General features: G+C 37.2%; 1 protein-coding gene across 19 annotated transcripts in view; it reads left to right on the top strand.

Annotated features, from left to right (window-relative positions):
- Positions 1–18,570, top strand: part of TLN2 (talin 2) — a 141,851-nt gene that overhangs the window by 37,686 nt on the left and 85,595 nt on the right. For 9 of the 19 annotated variants that reach the window (XM_040706789.2, XM_015279012.4, XM_046899228.1 and 6 more), the window contains 5 exons: positions 4,168–4,250; positions 9,005–9,121; positions 14,332–14,502; positions 17,052–17,149; positions 17,388–17,517. In XM_040706789.2, the coding sequence (XP_040562723.1) occupies positions 14,367–14,502; positions 17,052–17,149; positions 17,388–17,517 (364 nt within the window). In that variant the 5' untranslated portion in view covers positions 4,168–4,250; positions 9,005–9,121; positions 14,332–14,366. Of the gene's footprint in view, positions 1–4,167; positions 4,251–9,004; positions 9,122–12,085; positions 12,274–14,331; positions 14,503–17,051; positions 17,150–17,387; positions 17,518–18,570 lie in introns of all 19 variants that reach the window. The other 10 variants (XM_040706785.2, XM_003641877.6, XM_004943745.5 and 7 more) reach the window with 2 other exon arrangements.

Below are 18,570 nucleotides of genomic sequence, written 5' to 3'. Positions count from 1 at the left end.
ACAGCTGTTGACTATGCAGTATTACACAAGTTTGTTTGTGATGGTTATTTTGAACAGATACTAATGGAAGACAAAAAGACCCAGAAATGTTTGATGGTTTTAGTAAATGCAGTGAAGTGTAAGATGCTGATTAAATTAATTAATATTATGGTGTTAGTCAATAGAAATTGGTTTTTGAGGTTAAATGACTCTTCAAACTCAACACACAGTTTGATAGCACCACTAGATTTACAAAAAAAAAAAAAAGCACAGTTAATGTGTTTGAAATTCAGATAGGTCAATAAAAACTCCCAAATTCAAGGTGAGGAGTTTCCTGATTTTCCTGATAACCTGGAATTAGCTAGTTTTGCCTACATTGGTAAGGTACAACCACAGAGAAACTTTATGAACGGGAACAACATAGTATGCAGGGAGGCTGGTATTTACAGTCTCAGTGAGCTGCCATTGTAAATACTGCTGAAGTAAAATCCAGTAGCACCAAGAGCTTTGGGAATGCAGGCTACCTGAACTATCTGTGAGGGGTGAAATCGTATGAGGGCAGCTCTTAAGTAATGCCTCCTATTTTATTATGTTGGCCAGGAGCATCAGAGGAAGATGAGAGAGGTATGGCAGTAGAGGTTGAACCTTCCAGCCAGTATTTCACTACATTTTGTTGTTGTGCCGCAGATAGCAGCAGAGGGGCATTCTGACAGAATGGTGTCTGACATGGAAGTGTGGATGAAGCAAGGGTTTGTCACTGAATTTCTCCATGCAGAAAATAGTGGCGCCACTGAAATTCAATGTTAATGGAGACCAGTGGGTGTGAGCACAGTGGGGCTGTGGGTGGTGTGTTTCAACAGTGGCAGCAGTAACAGTGGGTCACCTCTTCTGGTGCAGATTTTTATGAGTGCAGCATGTAGTCACTTGTTCATTGCTGATGAAAATGAAAAGCTAATGGTCATGACTGTGTTGAAGAAATAGTGTTTTGTAGCTGAGAATTTGCCTCTCAAACAGTGTTGTTTTGCTCATTATGTCTGTTGTCACTTCCAATGAAATAAATAGGAGGCATTGCTTTTGGAGCAACCAAAAGTTAGTTTACCTCTAACTCACAGCGTGGGGTTCTGGAACGGAATTGGGAAATCACACTTTCCCTGTGCTTTCCTGCTTTCCTCAATATTCGTTTTTTCTGTGAATAATGTTAGTAGCACTTGAGCCAAAATAAATCCATAGATAAGCAGCTGATTTTAAAAGAAAAAAGGAGTGGGGAGGAGTTAGACTTGGAATGCTCAACCCGCATTGAGTTTTGTGTAAACTTGTGGTGTTCGGTGCTTTATCAACTCATCAGCCTCACTCCACAACAGGCCAAGAATGCTGGTGAGTGCGCTCAGTGATAGTGAACCCACGGTGCGGGGCAGCTGGTTTGCTGACTGGGGTTTTGGGCAGTTGAGTTTTGTTTCTGGCTGCATTCCAGGTCAGGACAATAGACTATATAAGCAGTGATTAATCATTTTAGGCTGTTTAGTTACAATTGTCACTTGGCAAGTTGTTGTTTTTTTTTTAAAGTATATGGTATCTTCAGCAGCAAATGGCCCACTTGAAATGTTAACGTTCTTCCCACAGTCACATTTGTTCAAGCCAGACTTAAAATGGAACGTAGGATAAGCAATTTATTTTTCTTTAAGACTCTGCCATGTTCATACATTTCTCTTCTGTTAAATATTCATTTAATTAAATCTCGTGTTTCAAAATCACAACTTCATTTAAAACATAATATTCTAATCATTAGATTGTTTTAGTAATATGTGCAAATGTGGTGTTTTGTTCCTTCTATCCTCGTAAAACATTTGAGGGCAGTTCATTCACCTCTGTCTTTCATAGTCACATTTAGGGTTAACATTGGTAAACCAGAGAAAAATCTAATTTGAGTTCTGTCAGAGCAGAGGAACTATAATTCTGTTTTCAGTTTATAACTTGAAAGCAAGAGATTGGTTTTCTTTAAATGCTATTACAGAATTGCATCTGAAAAGAGCAGATTTCAAAGCAGCTTCCCAGCCCTGGTGAATGAACAGCTTGTATTGAATTTGAAAAACTTGTTTGAGGGGCCAGGTTTAACTAGAAAGCAGCAATACTCAGATTCATTTCTCTGCTACTTCTGCTGTTGCTGTCTCATAAATATGGTATGTTCTTTAGACATTGGTTTTTGATGCAAGTCTGCATCAAAAGACCTCAGCTGAGGCTGAGGAAGGCTCTGCAAAGGTGAAATGCTTCCAACCTGATGTTTGGTGCTGTCACAGCCTCATAACAGAGAGCTGAAGATGAAGAAAGGTATAAATGTTGAAAGTAATTGAAATTCTTTATAATCACATTTAAAACAAATTAAAAAAAAAAAAAAAAAGAGAGAGAGAGAAGTATGTGCAAGTTTGAAAAAGGAAAAAGTGGTTTCCAGGAAATAGTGCCTAGCAAATTGATGGGCTGTGCTGAACAGACCTCTTGCGTCTTACAACAATAAATAAACGAAAGTTGCCTTCCGTTGGATTATTTGCATGATGACCTATCTAATGACCTCCCATGTGAAGCTACTCAGAGCAACACTGACCTTGCTTTTGTCTTGACCTTAAATACTAGCAGGAAAACCTTCGTAGTGCTCACCAATGGTGTGCCTTATAATTCAGCTTACACATACCTTCTTGGTGTGCGCTAAAATAACTTGGTCTGCATTGAAAAGTTGAACACATGGGTGAGGCATCTGATTATAAAAGCCAACTATTGTAATGCCAACTTCTGTGCAGATGATCCATTGGATGCTGAAATATCCTGATGCAGGCTGTGTTTTCTCTGACCTGACCTACAGTTAGGAGCTGTTTGGCAGTACAGTTAAGGTTACTTAGAAGTCCACAGGAAGGAAAACAGAGTCACCTTTCTAACCAGCCTTGCCAAGGAAAATACATTGAACTTATTCTCTTGTCAACATATTTGCCAACTTTGGTTGTTTAAATGCTGCAGGTCTTCTATTGTCGCCATAGACTTTTGTACAGCCATGCAAGTTTTTTTTCTGCAACTTCCTGCTGTTCCTAAAGGAATATTTTTGGATAGTTGCTCCAGAAGACACTTAAAAGTGAGGATGAAATATTTCTGTGACTGCAGTCTGGATGCATGGAACATACACAGGTCATTTCTAGCAGTAAGCTTTAGGTCCTTGAATTGTAGAATGGCTTGGGTTGGAAGGAACCTCAAGGATTATCAAGTTCCAGCCCCTCTGCTGCAGGCAGGGTTGCCAACCCCTAGATCAGGTATGAGATCAAGTTCCCCAGGGCCCCATCCAACCTAGCTTTTTATTTCTTGGGACATATTGCTTTGCCTGGAAAAGTGACCAGACAATTTTGTAATCATTGACGTAGGTAGAAGGTATTGTTGATTTCATGGAAAAAAAAATTGCATGGAAAAAGAAATATATATGTTGCTATTTATTTTTAAGTTTCAACCGATTTGCTCATCTGCATGAGTTGAGCATTAAACTTTCATATTAAATTTGGTTTTATTTGAATTTAAAAACAAAGAACAAGTTCCCCAAAGCCTCGGAGCAGAGGAATGCAAAGCCTAAAACCAGCCCAAGTAACAAAGCTCACCTTCCCCAAACAGCCAAAACCTTGAAATAGTTATATTTTTTCCCCTTCTCTTTCTTATAGAAGGAAAGCAGACTTTAACTCTGTTTTTCTGCAATTATACATTCAAAATGGAGTGCACTGTGAAGGGAAGTAGCCCAGAGAGGATTTTATTTAGCTGTTTACTACACTGAGGTACTTCACAAAGAGTCTTTAAGCCATAGAAAAGCAGTGTAATTGCAAAATAGTACTCTGTGAGAGACTGTGATGGCTTTATTTACGTTAACACCCAGGCCTATGCTACAAGTTTTTTGTCAAGGGACTCAACAATTTCAAGGTGCTTACCTCTATGAACTCGGATCTTACTTGTAATGAATTTTTGATGTGAGTAATTTGGAAGCCTACATTGAGTTGGATTATCTTAGGCTATTTTCTTTGGCAATGCATGTTCCAATTCTAAAAGAGAAAAGGAAGCTCATAGTTTCCTGAGTTGCTTCCTTTTGAGAGCGCTGGTAGAAAGCACTTGAAATCTCAAAGTGAATGGACGGGGAATAATAAAGTAACTTGTTTGTTTCCTGTGTTACAGAGCTGGTTACTGAAAGCATCCTGCGTGGTCAAACAGTACATTGAGACAGCCTTATTTTTTATGAAATGAAGTTTAATTTTGAGGTAAGGTTCTGTTTACTTTTACCTTTTTTTATGCAGTATGACAGAAAATAATTACAGAAATTAAAAACCTTTATCTGCTGTCTGTATATATTGGTAACGTATGAAATATATACAGCTGTGGATGTATTTGTGAAGAGAAATCAAGGTGAAAATCAAATGTGATGCATGAATATTGAAGCTCCAAGTAAACATTGTGAATAACAGCCAGGAGGCTAACCTGACCATTACATCTTCTGACTATTTTTAAACAGTTTCCAGGGAGACTGGAGGATAATACAAAATAAATGAGTTCTCTAAGCCTCAGAAAGAAGGGCTGTGCCTTTCGCTGGTATGAGAACAAATAGCTGAGATGATGACTTGGTTTCATTTTAATATATGTAAGAGAGGTAACAGGAAAAAAGAAAAAGAAAAATCATTTCTAGACTAAACAGATACATTATTTCTAGACTACAATGCTATGGGAAGCGAAGGCTGAAGTGGTAACCCTCACTTCAGACAAAATGTTGTTACGTCATATTCTAGTTTCTTGATTTGTTGGAGTAATTTCGACCTTGTGCACATCATTGTTCTAAATGTGTCCTTGGCTCTGACATCTCATTTGGAAATGGTGCTTGCAATGTTGAAACTTTGCTAATGGAATTTTGTCCTGCTCTTCTCCTTATTTGAAAAATATCGACACTGAACTTTTAAAATGGCCTGTAAATAAAGCAGCATTTCAGTTTATTACCAGCTATGTCTAAGGACAAGGTTAAATGAAGTAAAATCATTGAAGAGTAAATAGTTGCTTAAGCTACTTATTTCATTTTGTTTGTAACCCTTAAGAGAAGGCTAGTAACTCTGCTTTGTTCTTGATAATTTTTAGTTGGAGTCAAGTATTTCTGGGGAATTCTTATTGTTCTTTTTGGCAGTCTTTATTCTGTAACTAGTGTGTGTTTATGAATTATCACTGCATTAGGTCCTCTTTTGTAATGCCAGTGCTTTCCTCACGTCAGTGATACTGTTATTAAGTCCCTGTTGTCAAATGTTTAATGAAATAGCGTGGCTAAAAATGTTAATTAGCTTTTGATTTAAGAAATTATTTTTTTAAAGTATCTCTTACATTACTCAGGCTAATTATGTCAGGGTGTGTAACTGACTGAACTGACTGCTCAATGTTGCATAGGTGAGTGAGTGGTAGGAGAACTAACTGCACTTGAATTCAGAGACCTCTTCACATAGGATCTTGCTTCCTTGATGGCTGTTAGTCCTGATTTAGTATGTGAAATTAATTTAAGAATTCTTTGAAATTCACCTCATTGAGTGAAGTAGTCAGACCATGTCAAGTTTTAACAGCTTCCATTGTCAACATTTATCTCTTATCCTTTCATGCGTAACAATTCTTCAAAGGTGTTTGAATACTTACAAACGTATTAGAGCTGATATATACAAGGATGGTATCTTGTTGGAGTAACACGTGGTCTTATAAAATCCAAAAATCTACCAGATTGCAGTTAGCTAGCGTACAGGAATCCTTACAAACACTTCAAAAATGTTGATTTCGTAAGTGCAAGCATGCTGCCATTGCTCACCTTTTCTGTTTTCATTCATGTTATTGTTTCTGGTAGTATCTGAGCCTTCTGCTCTCTATAGCTTATAGGTCTTGTTTCTTTACTGTTGCTCTTCCGAGTCTCCATATATTTCTTGGAATTTTCTTTTTTTAGTCATTCCCTGGTTTTTGCTTTTTGTTGAAAGAGTTGTGTTTTTTCATGTTTTTTTTTCCCCTAAATGTAAATTGTTTTGTAATCAAAATAGAGGGAAGACTGATGTTTCAGCCAGAAACTTGGTGTTGAAAAAAAAATTATTACAGCTAGCTTTTAGCCTCTGTAGTAGCCTGAAATTGTAAACTATAAAGACAGTGTTTTTCTCTCCTTTCCTCCTACGCTCTATTCATTTGCTAGTGTCAGGAAGTGAAAAAGTATGCACTGAGCTCATTCAGACTTGCTATAGTACTATCTGAAATTCCTTTGGTATTCTAGATACTGCAAACTACGGTTGGTAAGTGCATTCACAGTCAATTTGAGGTAGGTGATGGAGTTTGTAAGACTGGGAAAATCTTCTGGTGACTTCTAAAATTTGTTAGGAGAAGATTACGTGATCTACTGTTGTTCAGTTTGCTATGTTTTATGAATGCATGATTTGACTCATAGATGGTGTGTCAACTGTTGTGTCTACTTATCAAGATGAAATGTTAGTATCACCATTCTACATGACTACTTTTGTAGGGGAGGGTGTATGTTGGATTATTACTGCTGTCTTCACAATATTTTGTTGTGGTTTTTTAACTGATCTTCTGTAAACTTTGTCTCTATGACATGAACATTATTAAAAATGATAATTTATACAGAAATGGTGGTAATTGTGTACTGATTCATGTTGTGATTGCTCATGAGGAAAAAATGCCTGAGTACTATTACAGGAAATGGAATCAAGAACATTTCAAAGGTAGAAACATGAATTATTAATAAGTTTGGTTCAGGTAGCAATTGGCTTAATTTTGAAATTTCCAATAAATATTGTAAGGTAGAAAAATGTATTTTAAAGACCCATTTGATGAAATTAGCAGCAGAAGTGTCATACGTTGGGCTGTCTTCCTTCAAGTTCTTCTGAGTTCTTACTTAATTATGTGGAATACTAATTACTTAGCACTTAATTCATCCAAATACCATTCTATGTGTTTACTGTTGTTTTTCTCTGCCTTGCTTCCTGTTCTAGTGATCTATTTAGAATGTATTAACTGACTGCTGGGATAAATTGATCAAAATTTACTGAAAGCAACATCAGTGCCTCTTAAGTACAGCATTTCAGGTCAGCGAGAACAGAGAACTATTCCATATACAGCCCATCACAGGATTCAGTTTTTATTTGCTGTGTAGCACAGCTGTTTCTGAGAGCAAATTGTGCCTTCATTCTAGTTGAAAAAGAATGAAGAAATGTGGAATAATAATTAAACCACATTAGCTGAATCCAGCAGGTCACGTTTTAGCTGTGTCACTTAATGACTGCATTAACAACTCTGACAAGTTGGTTTATCACATTCTACATTGGGAAAGTCCTCAAGAAGTTGCAGACATAGCCGGAACTTTGACTTTGAATAGATGCAATAAAACAAAGCATTGAAGTGAGTATCTTCAAAACCACAACCAGATATAAAGGCTTAAAAACTGTTCTTCAAAATTTCATAGCATTTCATCACTTGAAAATGGAATGAATACGCAGAATTCTGCAGCCTGGATTTAGCAGCCCACTTGGTAGTTCAATGTATTACCATTGTCAGTGTGATTTAGAATATGTGGATGAAATGCTTGAAACAATTAAATCTGCTCCTGTGGAAAATCAGTTTTGTATTGCTTTAATTCCTTCCATAGAGAAAGAATATTCCTTCCATAGAGAAAGAAATAATCATTATCTTAATTTATTCTATCCTTTTAAATTCACTTACATGCTTTTAAATTCCCAGAAATATATTTGAAATTAAGTATGTGTCTGACTTCAAATAAGTTGTAGCTCTTGTTATGAATCTAGATTAATGCCTCAAGCAGACTGTTGTTTGGTTTTTTCCCCCACTTTAAAAATAAGTGCATACATCTGTATCTCAGTACTGTGTAAGTTATACTCATGGCATCTGTGAATATCTTCATTGCTGTCCTACCGGGCGAGGCTTAGAAGGTCTCATGCCTAAAGGGGCAGCACTGCATTTAGAGAGGAACCTAGCTAAGGATGGTACTTCACCTCTTCTGACTTGTACAAAACTCATACTCTCTCCTATTTCAGCTTTCTTCTGTGCTACTCTTGCCAAATAGGAATGAAAGCCTGGAGGGCCTTTTTGAAGAGTTTGGTTGTCAACTGCTATGTCAGAGGCTTCTAACTCATGGGAGTAATGACATCCACCTTAGAGCTTGTTTCATTCAAACTCTTACCTTCTGTTATTCAAAAGCTATTTTGGATGGTTCACAACAATGGTACTTCTCTCGTGATACCTTGTAATTTACATTTTACTTTGAAGGTTCATTAATGTAAGTTTGCAAATTTGTCTTTTGACTTGAAAAGCAAACTGTAGTTGAATTGGTAATAGAATGACTGTCCTATGAATAACACTTAGATTCAAGTATTTTGGTCTCTTACATAATTTTGCTTGAAGGGACTTTCTTGTACTGAGCAAACAAGATTATGCTCCTGTAGGACTGCATGAACTGAAAAAGGCACGATTAGTGCCTGCTAATAATTAAAGGCTACTTTTACAGTAGCATCCTAAGCTTGCCTGTGTTCACCTTTAGCTTACTGTTTTTCAAGTTACCTGTTTTTAAGACTTAGTATTGCACACTGCACGTAAGCGTTGTGAATTTGCTGAGATTCTTGAAGGATTTAAATGCAAGCTTGCTTATCAGAACATGTGGTGTGTGTGTGTAGGCCTTGTGGTTAAGTGGCTCTTTTCTTAAGGGAGCGATGCATGAGAGGTCTTGCATTTAATTGTTCATGTACATTTTACAAGCACAGAATAAAGGATGTTCTGTGGAATAGCATTAAGTGACTTTTATGTTAAGTGATGGAAGGAAGACTTATAGTTATTTTGTTTGCTTACTTAAAGACTTCTGAGTAGCCACCCCAGACAGCGCGCGGTGCCTGAGACTTTGTCTACTTTTGATCACTTCTAAAGCTGATACCTTTGTACTCATAGAACAAAAGTTAATGTTTACTGTTGTTCCTCTCATCTTTAGACTAATTTGGAGAGAACCGGGCCTTTTTGTCATTTCTGGCTGCCTGAATAGTGTGTACTGCTCCCTTCTAAATTCACCAGTGAAACACTAATTGGACTTTGAGTTCAGCATACACACGTAAGTTATTTGGATGTAAGCAATAACTCTTCCTGAAGCACCTCTCTACGATGTTCTCAGGGGAACAGCAAGGCACAACCACAATATATCAGTCGGTGCTATACAATTATCTGCAGAAAATCTGCCTAGTGTACTAAGAAAATTAATAGCACCTTTGAGAGCAGTTTGGTGAAGTGTGAACTTTTGCAGGATAAGTACAAAAGATGACAACAGTAGCATTGACCAAACTGGTTTAAGTACCATTGAGTTTGTAGTGAAGTATGTTTTGTTAATCTTAATGCCTGCACAACCATCTGCCTGCCCTGTTGTCCCATCATTGATTGTGAAGGATGGCACTTTGATTTATGTTTATAATTTTGGAAATAAGATGTGCAGTTAATGTTACAACAAGGTTTGTGGTTTTGAGTACTTTTTAAGATTTTAACAGGTACCAGCCCACTGAAGGAATGTTCAGTGTACTGCAGTAGAATTAGATGTTCAGCTGTCATGAACAGTTGAAAAGGTAACATGTCCTGTTTTTCTGGTGTCTCATGCCAGCCGGGCAGTGATGGGGGTACTAAGATGAATGGAGAACTTCTGACCCACTCGGTTTTCTTAGGAAGTTACTCTAGTATAAAAATGCATAGCTTTCCCTTTAGTAATATGTATAAATGTAGGCTTTTAGATTGTGAGTCTCATGACCTAGATATGTGTTTGCTCAAGCTTAAATGAACGAGTTAAGGAACATCTACAGGAAGACAGATCTCTGCAAAATCATAGCAGAGCTTTGTTTTTCACCAACAGTGGCAACTTTGCTGATGGGTGTAGTTCATATTTGACATGTCAGCGTTAGTTGTTCCACATTTGCCTATTGAAGAAATGCAGCTATTTTGACTTGCACTTTACTTAAAACATTCCATTAAAAAGGGTGGAAAATAGAAGGCAAAGGAGTGTTCATATCATCATAACATTAACCAGTGATAGTATTAAACTAAGAAAGTAAGAAAATAAATGATCTATATTCTCTGTTTGCTTAGCAGTGTAGCTCAAAATATATATATTTCCTCAGCTGCCATACACCCCAGACACTTGGGTAGGGATGGTACAAATGAAGCGAGGCAGTCATGTGGATGATCAGGGAGGTCAGTGTTCGCTAAGTGGTTACCCCTGTAAATCTCATTTCTTGTAAATCTCTCATGTATCTCGTAAGCCATCATACTACTTCTGTTTTATTGTATGCTTTTAGCTTGATGATGGTTGATTTTTACTTGAATTACATGATGCAGACTTTTGTTCTTGTCAGTATTCAGAGGCACAGCCTTTTATCCTGGGTTACAAGTCTCTTGAGAGTCCTTGTAAAATGCTTTTTAAGATAATTACACTTCCTCTTCTGTTTCTTTGTACAGCAGCTGAAGGGGTATTCTTAATGCCAGTGCCACCTTCCCAGTCTAGCACAGCTGGGCACTCATTTGCCATTTAGCCTTTCAGGGAATGTGCTGTGGAATTTGTGTATTTGTTACTTGACACCAGGAGGGAAAAGCATTTCAAATGCATTTCCAGCAGGAGAGTGGGTATGTTTTGACATTGACTTTGTTCATGTTAATTTGGAGGCGTTTCAAGGGGACTTAACAAATATATTTGTTTTTGTTTGACTTGTTGCCTTGTGACTTGCTATCCATCATTACCTTTATGTTTTCCGGCTTATTTTCTATCAAATCACTAAATCAGTAGAAAAACATTTTATGAACTTGTTTCAAGGAAGAAGCTTTTGGGAAAGATGAAGTAGCATTTGCTGAAAATTAAGTTTAGGCTGTGCAAATGGAAGCATGGGTGCTTGCTGCAAGTTTTATCCTCCCAAGTTAGTGACTTGCTGGTCTCTTGGTGATCCAAATGAGACCAAATGAGGGTGATTATCCTTTGATCACTTGGTGCTCCTGTTCCTCTGCTGAAGATGACCAGTGCATTGGGTTCTCTGGCAAGTTATGTTAGATAATCACTCCATAACCCAGTTCTGTCAAAACTAAGGAAATGATTCTTCTTAAATATGATGGCCAACACGGGGAAAAAAAAAAAAAAGTGTCAGAATTGGGTGAATGTGATTGTGCAAACAGAAATGTTGGCAGCTGTTAACTTCTGGAGCTGGAACGTAGCGGGCTGTCATAGCAGTTAGCCAGTGCTGAACTGCAGCTGGAATGGCAGGCATCCCCACAGCCTGATGTTACTGTTCTCTGAACAACTTTAACATTGCCTCAACTGTCGGTCTTTTGTTTAGCAATATATTTGTTGTTACGCTTGAAATAGGTTTGCTTGTTGTCATGGCCTATTGAAGCTATCTCTGTGGGCACAAGGACACCTGCTTATCACGATTCAGCCACTAGTTATACTCCTGTTTGTCAGGATTTCCCAGAGCACGGGCTCTGTAAGGACTCAGCTCCAGGCCTTGATGTTCACACTCCAAATACATACTGTTAGTATTGGGTTCTCTCACTGAGTTCGGAGCTCGTATTACCTCTCCCAGTCCTGTCAGGTCCATAACTTAATATTTCTATCTCTAGCCTTGCAAGCACAGATCAGAGATCAGTCGTGGTTCGGTTTAGATATTACCTGTTCCATTGCTTACAGGGTATTAGATGTAATATAAGGCAAAACATTTCTTCCTAAATCATTTGATTACGAGGAATCCTTTCGGGTTTTTTTGGTGCACCATTCCAGAAAATAGTATTGGGGAGGAAAAAGAGAGTCCATTACCTGCACAGAGCAATATTTAAATGTGGTGTGAATCAGTGTACAAAAGATAAAGGGAATATGGAGGGTTTGTTTTGGTTTTGTTTTTGAGAAAAAGCAGCTCTCCTGTCTGAGCTGTTACCCAGAAGATGGAAACTGTCTCAGCTCCTGCTGAAAACCAGGTGGAATGTTTAGAGCTTGAGGGTAATCTGAAGGTGACAGAAGAAAACCTGTTTCTGATTTTTTTTATTTTTTTTTTAGAACACGGTGCTGGAAGAAGCCAGTAGCTCATGGGTCCCTTCATCACTCTTTTCAGAACAAAGTGTCTTTTGGGATGTCTGAAAACAGCATTGAGTTTGAAGGAGACCAGACTGTCAGTGCATTTTGGTCCTTCCTTCCTTAAGGAGTAATATTTGAACAAGATATCAGCTCAAGACTTAAGAAGCAATGTAGGTGGCTTGCGAGTCTCACCTTTGGGTGCAATCGAAGAAGCAGAGGAGAGAGGAGCGTTTGTAGCTCTTGTGAACTTCTGTTCACTGATGTCAGCTTATATATCTTACTTTTTAAAAGAAGGGTAGCAAATAGGAGAGGAGAGTCCAGAGAGAGCTGCAGTAAATTCCCCTGCAGACAGAGGAGGGAGCAGGAGCTGTAGCACCATACTGCTCCAGAAGCCCACAGCCAGGTTGTACAGAAGGCCTGGGAGTTAGGATTGCTTTCTGAGCAACTTGCTTAGGCTGTTTTTCATGCTCATGTGGCTTTTTTTCCATCTGTTACTGTGCCAGTTTCTTCTGAGTGCATATATGTACACATGGGTACAGTTATTCCCAGGACCATTCTGCATGGTGAAAGCCTGCATTCTGCAGGCTCAAGCCTGTAGTTTCTACTGATACTTTAGTTTTTGTAATGCTCTGTTTTTGTTTATTTATAAAGTACTAAAATCTTAATCATTGAATCCCTGTGCAAATACTGTGGAAAGGTTTTTTTTTGTTTTTACTTTTTTATTATTGTTTTGCTTTTTGTTTTTTTCTCCTGCATTTATTTTGTGCTGCTACTATACTGAATGGTTGGATCTTGAAGTAAGGACTGTTTTGGAGGGTTTTAAGCATTAGTAGGGAAAGATCTTCATTTATTTACAGACCTTCGCCTAGAGTGATTGGCTCAAAATCCAGGTTTTTATCAGGCACTCTTAGATTTGGAAAGCACTTGATGTTGCTTCTTGCACATTTCGCTCATTCAGCCCTTTGTCAGATAATCTTGGCATCTGACACAGTCTGGCATTTTGCACTGGTACTGAGTGGTTCTGAAACTATTAAACAAAGTAGGATGATGTTGCTTATTAAGATGCAGATGGATGGGCTGCTCCAGAAATATAGTAGAGGATGACATCTTAGAGCAAAAGTGACTCCTAAATGGTCTCGGTGGAGAGATGATTTGTCTGTTTGTGCCTTGGAGAAGCTCAGTGCTTTGGTGTTCTGTTTTCTTAACATTGTTGAAATGCGAATGGTGGTTCTTTCCTATTTCTGCAAGTGAGAAAGGGCTTCAGTTCTGTGGAGTTCTTGGAGATAGCTACGGAAAGTCCAGCAATGGGAGTGTGGTTTGGAGTGTCATGACAACAAGGGAAGACAAAACCCAGACCATCTATAAAATGAAACAGAACAAAAAGCATCTGTAGCTTCCTGTTTCTGTAGAGAAATGCTGTCAAATTCAGTGATGTCTCTAAAATAGAACTCCAACAAAAAATAACTTCTTGAAACTTTCAGTAGCTGCACAATGGGATAAGACAATTTATTTTCTAGAGACTTGAAAAGAACACACAGTATTGCATACTTGTCAATCAGCTTTTGTTTATGTGGTCACTCTAAGATGTTAGTTGCCAGTTGATCTAATGTACTAACAAGAAGTTAGTGTGCTGAGAGAAAAGTCATTTTCATCATTAGGGGAAGCAGTTAATTTTCACATCTGAAAATGTGTAGCATTTGTCTTCGGATAGCAACCTACTCCTTCCTGTTTCCCCTGCCCCCATGCGTCAGGATCTGAAAAGGAGAAGGAACATTAACAGTTCTGATGTGAGATTAGCATATTATCTGAAAAATTGACCAATGATTTGAGTTTGTTATCAAATGTAATATTGAAGATTGAAAAATGAATTCATTAAAAATTATGGAGTTGCTTTTCTCTTAGTAGTAAATATTGGCTTCTGGTGATGAAAAGCAGTAAATGTAAACAGTAAATTCTATTCTTGTGCAGCATTTTGACATATCTTGAGCAAAGTATTAACCTTTAGGAATGGATACACACCTTTTCTGAATATGAATTTCCAGTGTGCCAAGAGAAATATCTGTTTGGAGGGACAGTTTGTAGCTTGATGATGCTAGTAGGATTTTATGTAGAAATGTATTTGAGAACATATCGTTCTAGTGAACTCATTTCATTCTTTAATGAGAAGTTTGAGAACATTGAGACATTAAGTTGAAATCCTGAGCAATAATGCATCACTGCTCTTTCAGGCTTTTCAGTAGGGAATTGCAAGTGATTTGACACCATGGTAGCCCTTTCCTTGAAGATCTGTGTCCGCCAGTGCAATGTTGTGAAGACGATGCAGTTTGAGCCATCTACTGCAGTGTACGATGCCTGTAGAGTTATTCGTGAACGAGTGCCAGAGGCTCAGATGGGGCAAGGTGAGTTCCTAATAATAAACACAGACTGATTGTTCTTTAATTTTTTTACAGCCTATTCTCTTCCTCCATTTATCTTTCAAGTTGGAGTGTTTGTGTTTTTATTTGAATAAGACTCTGGAGTGAAAGGGAAAGATTTCTAAGCTAATGAAGATAGTTGCATTTTTTTTCTTCCTCCTCACAGTGAGACAGAGCTTTCTTTACAATGGGATTTTTTTTTGTCAAACATTGAATTTTTATATAAATTGTTCATCTGAAGGATCATTTTCTCTGTGCACACGCTTCCACTAGTCTTGTCAAATCTCACTTTTTTTCTCTGACAGGCTACTGAAAAATAGTTCTTGCGGTACCATCTTTTTAAAGCAATGTTTAAAGCTGTGCTTTCTAGGAAAATCTAGGTAAACTTGTGCTTTAGCAAAGGAAGGGCAACGTACAATTACCAAACATGGCTGGTCATCTCCAAAGTGTGCAAAGGAAGATGTTTGAAACTCGTTAAATAAAATAATATTCAGAACACTGATATGTATTACTCAAATCAAATTAGATGAAAACACACTTTGCTCACTCAGGCAAAAAAGTCTGGCTTAAATGTAGCCAAAGTTGTCCAGAAATCCAGATTCTTTGGAATCCTTTAATTCTGTCCTGCATATAATGCGATTAGAATGTAATCTTTAAAACAGTTTGCTTATTTTATGCACAGTTTTTTAACTTCTGAGGTTTTTTGAAAACCTTATCTCAACTTTTATAAACAACTTTCTACAAATTGATGATATCAGTTTTATTTTGTAATGCTTACACATTTTAGGAGCCCTTAGGAAGTCCAGTTAGAGCTTCAAGTTTTTGGATATAGTGTGTGCATTTCTCTATACTGATCTGTCAAGGCAAGGTTATGGGGTTATGGTTATGAGGTTGTATGGTAGGGTTTTTTCTTTATACATGTTTGAAGTGCAGTTGCAAACTACAAACACCTTTCTGAAGTTGCAGTGAATAGATATAACACATCCTTTACTCTTCGTTGTGGCTATTAAAATGTTTCATTACCTGTTAGGAAAACTCGTAGTGGTACAGTACAGACTGATCAAACTTGTACCTGCACAACAGAAAGTGTTATCCTGTAGTTTGACTGTCAACTGTACCCATTTCGCTTCTCCAACAAGCATGCCCACTGGAACAGAGATGACTGTGATATTCACATCCAAGCTACACAGCCACTGCTATTTCATTACTGAGGTGTGTTCCCCAGAAATGAGAATTAGAGCAGTCTATGCTTCCTTTGTAATATTCTGTGCTTTGCATAAGGCACTTTGTCTGCTTGTAAAGGTCACAAGCTATTTATAGGCAAAGATTCTAAAATTTTATATAACTGGTTCTGTGCTGAGTTTGTCCATAAACATCTCTGTATGGATCACTTGGCTTTTCAGTGGGGTTTTTAAGTAAGGTCTGTAGGAAAAATTCTTCTTATCAAGATGGGCTCTTCCTTCAAAACTTGGTGTCTTTCTGTTACACTTTCATTCATTAATCTCTTGAATAAGTGTAAATTACTGTTATACACCACGCTTAAGATGAGACACTGTCCAAAAACTGTGGCTATATTTACCTGACATTCTGATCAGAGGGTGTGATCGCATGGCTGAAAATAAACAAGGCACCATCCCTGCACAGTTGGAACAGAATGTGCACACAGCTGGCCAGCTTTTGTGAAAACAGGCATTAGCTTAAACTTTAGGACCACAACTACTGCGAGCTCAGCTGATGAACAGTAGCTTATGCTGTTTGAGATAGTGGATTTATTGAAGAATGTACTGTGTTCGTGCATGTTGTTAATCGAGAAGAGATATGTTAGTAGACCTGGAGTTGACAGTTGTGGTCTTTAGTTTATATACCTGAAGTTTAGACTTTGATGCCTAAGCCTGAGTTTGGTCTTCTGTAGCTATTAGGATTCTACCATTTACTTGTGATTCTGAAAGAATCAGTTGGAATATGCTTAGCCTGAAATAACTGCAGGTGTATCCTGAGATTGTTGTTATGGATGCAAGTCTAAAAGCATTGCATCTTTTTCAGTGTATAAACCTGGAGCATTTACCAAAAAACATTTAGAGGTTTATCCTAAACTCAATGTGTTTTGGGTTGAAAACAAATTATATTTGGAAATAGAACAGTTGCTTAAAATAGTATACTGTGATTAAATCCCAACTGTTTGTATTTTTGGATCTGCAAGGATATAGGCCCTATAAAAGAAGGTCCTATGACCATTCAGAAAAGGTTTTACTGGAGGGACCTAACTGTAAATATAATACAAACTGTCCAATTGAAATGAATTTTCTTGCTTAGTGCAGCTTTTTCCAAGTCTTTTCTCACACCTGCTCTATTCTGATATCAGCTGCTAATCCAAATATTTTCTGAAGGATCAAAAATAGATCTTTCTAAGTTCATTAAGAATGGGAGGTAAATGTAATTCACGTGTAATTATGAAGCTGAATAACCTTAACTGAAACCATGTTTGTATTATGAGGTTTAATACTTTTCAATAAGCTGTCTCTTCTGTTCCACAGCCTCTGACTATGGATTGTTCTTGTCGGATGAAGATCCTCGTAAAGGTATATGGCTGGAAGCTGGAAGAACACTGGATTATTACATGCTGAGAAATGGGGTATGGTACAAGTCTGTTGTTTCTTTGATGAACATATTTTTAGAAAATTTGTTTCTCAACTTAGCAAGAAAAATGTTCACTATTCAGAGGAGCAGGAGGGTTTTAAGTCTTTTCCTGAGACCAATGCACCGTGTGCATAAAAAATTAAGAGAAATCATAGTTTAAATATCTATTCAATTGAGTTGCTTTTTTTGTTGTGGCTTCCATACACTTAGAAACAGTACTGTTTACTTCCTAGGATGTACTGGAGTACAAAAAGAAACAGAGACCTCAGAAAATACGTATGTTGGATGGTTCAGTGAAAACAGTCATGGTGGATGATTCCAAAACTGTTGGTGAATTGCTTGTTACCATTTGCAGCAGGATAGGTAAGATTCTGGACCTACATATTCAAGAATTTCTTTTTTATTTGCTATATTTGCATCTTAAATACTACAAATAAATTGGCACATGTTCAAAAACTATTAAAATTTGTTGTCAGTTAACGTTTACAAAATATTTTTTAAAGCTGTTGTCCAGTTTTTCTTGTGATAATCAGTTGAGAATTAGTTGTCCCTAAACTTCAGTATTTAGTATTTGAGGACACGGGGTTTTGTAACAGTACAGTTATGTGCAACTTCTTACACAAGCTTATCTCTAGATAGTAGAAAAATAGGACTAAATTTGTACTCAACATTAATGTCATAGAAGCTGTTAATCCTGAAATATAGTTAAGGTTAGGGTACTATATTATAACTCAAGTTTGGTCACAGTACTGTAATACTTGCATAGCTGCATATGGAAATTTTCCAGAGAATGAGTTGGACTAAAATATGTTCCATTGGTTATAGTCTGCTCTTACATCTACCTAAACAGGCATTTTGATAAACTTATTCAAAGCTAACTATAAGTATGCATTCAATATATAAGAGTTTGAATAATGTTAAATCTTGCATAATTTTCATTCTGTATTAGTGGTCTTAAATTGATTGGGAATTTGTCTAAATCAAAGTGTTCCCATGCTAAGTTCCAATGTATGCAATTAATTTACTTTAAAAAGAAGTTTGAGTAACTTTCACAATGTGTTTAAATAGCCGGTATTAAACATAAATGTGCTTTACCAAACAGTGGAGAATGATGAGTAGAACATAGAACAACACAGCTCATATAATGAATGCTGTGGTCTGATTTTGCAATTCATTTTCATGTAAAAGTCACAGGACAAGTAAACAGTTCTAAAAATCTTTAATAAAAAAAAAAAAAAAGAAAAATTATTTTTATTCCTCAGCCAGTTCTTCCAGCTTCTACACATTGTTGGCAAGGTGAAATTACCCAGTTCTCAGAAAACAATGGTAGGCATCCATGAAAGGAATTTTACCATGGTGCATCTCCCTTCTGGAATTTACTGCTGCTTTACATTCTATTATGTTCTTAATCTGATG

This window comes from Gallus gallus, chromosome 10, assembly GCF_016699485.2.
Source record: "Gallus gallus isolate bGalGal1 chromosome 10, bGalGal1.mat.broiler.GRCg7b, whole genome shotgun sequence".
NCBI classification, from domain to species: domain Eukaryota; kingdom Metazoa; phylum Chordata; class Aves; order Galliformes; family Phasianidae; genus Gallus; species Gallus gallus.
The sequence above is the reverse complement of the archived record's forward strand: the minus strand, read 5'-3'. Positions and strand labels throughout refer to the sequence as shown.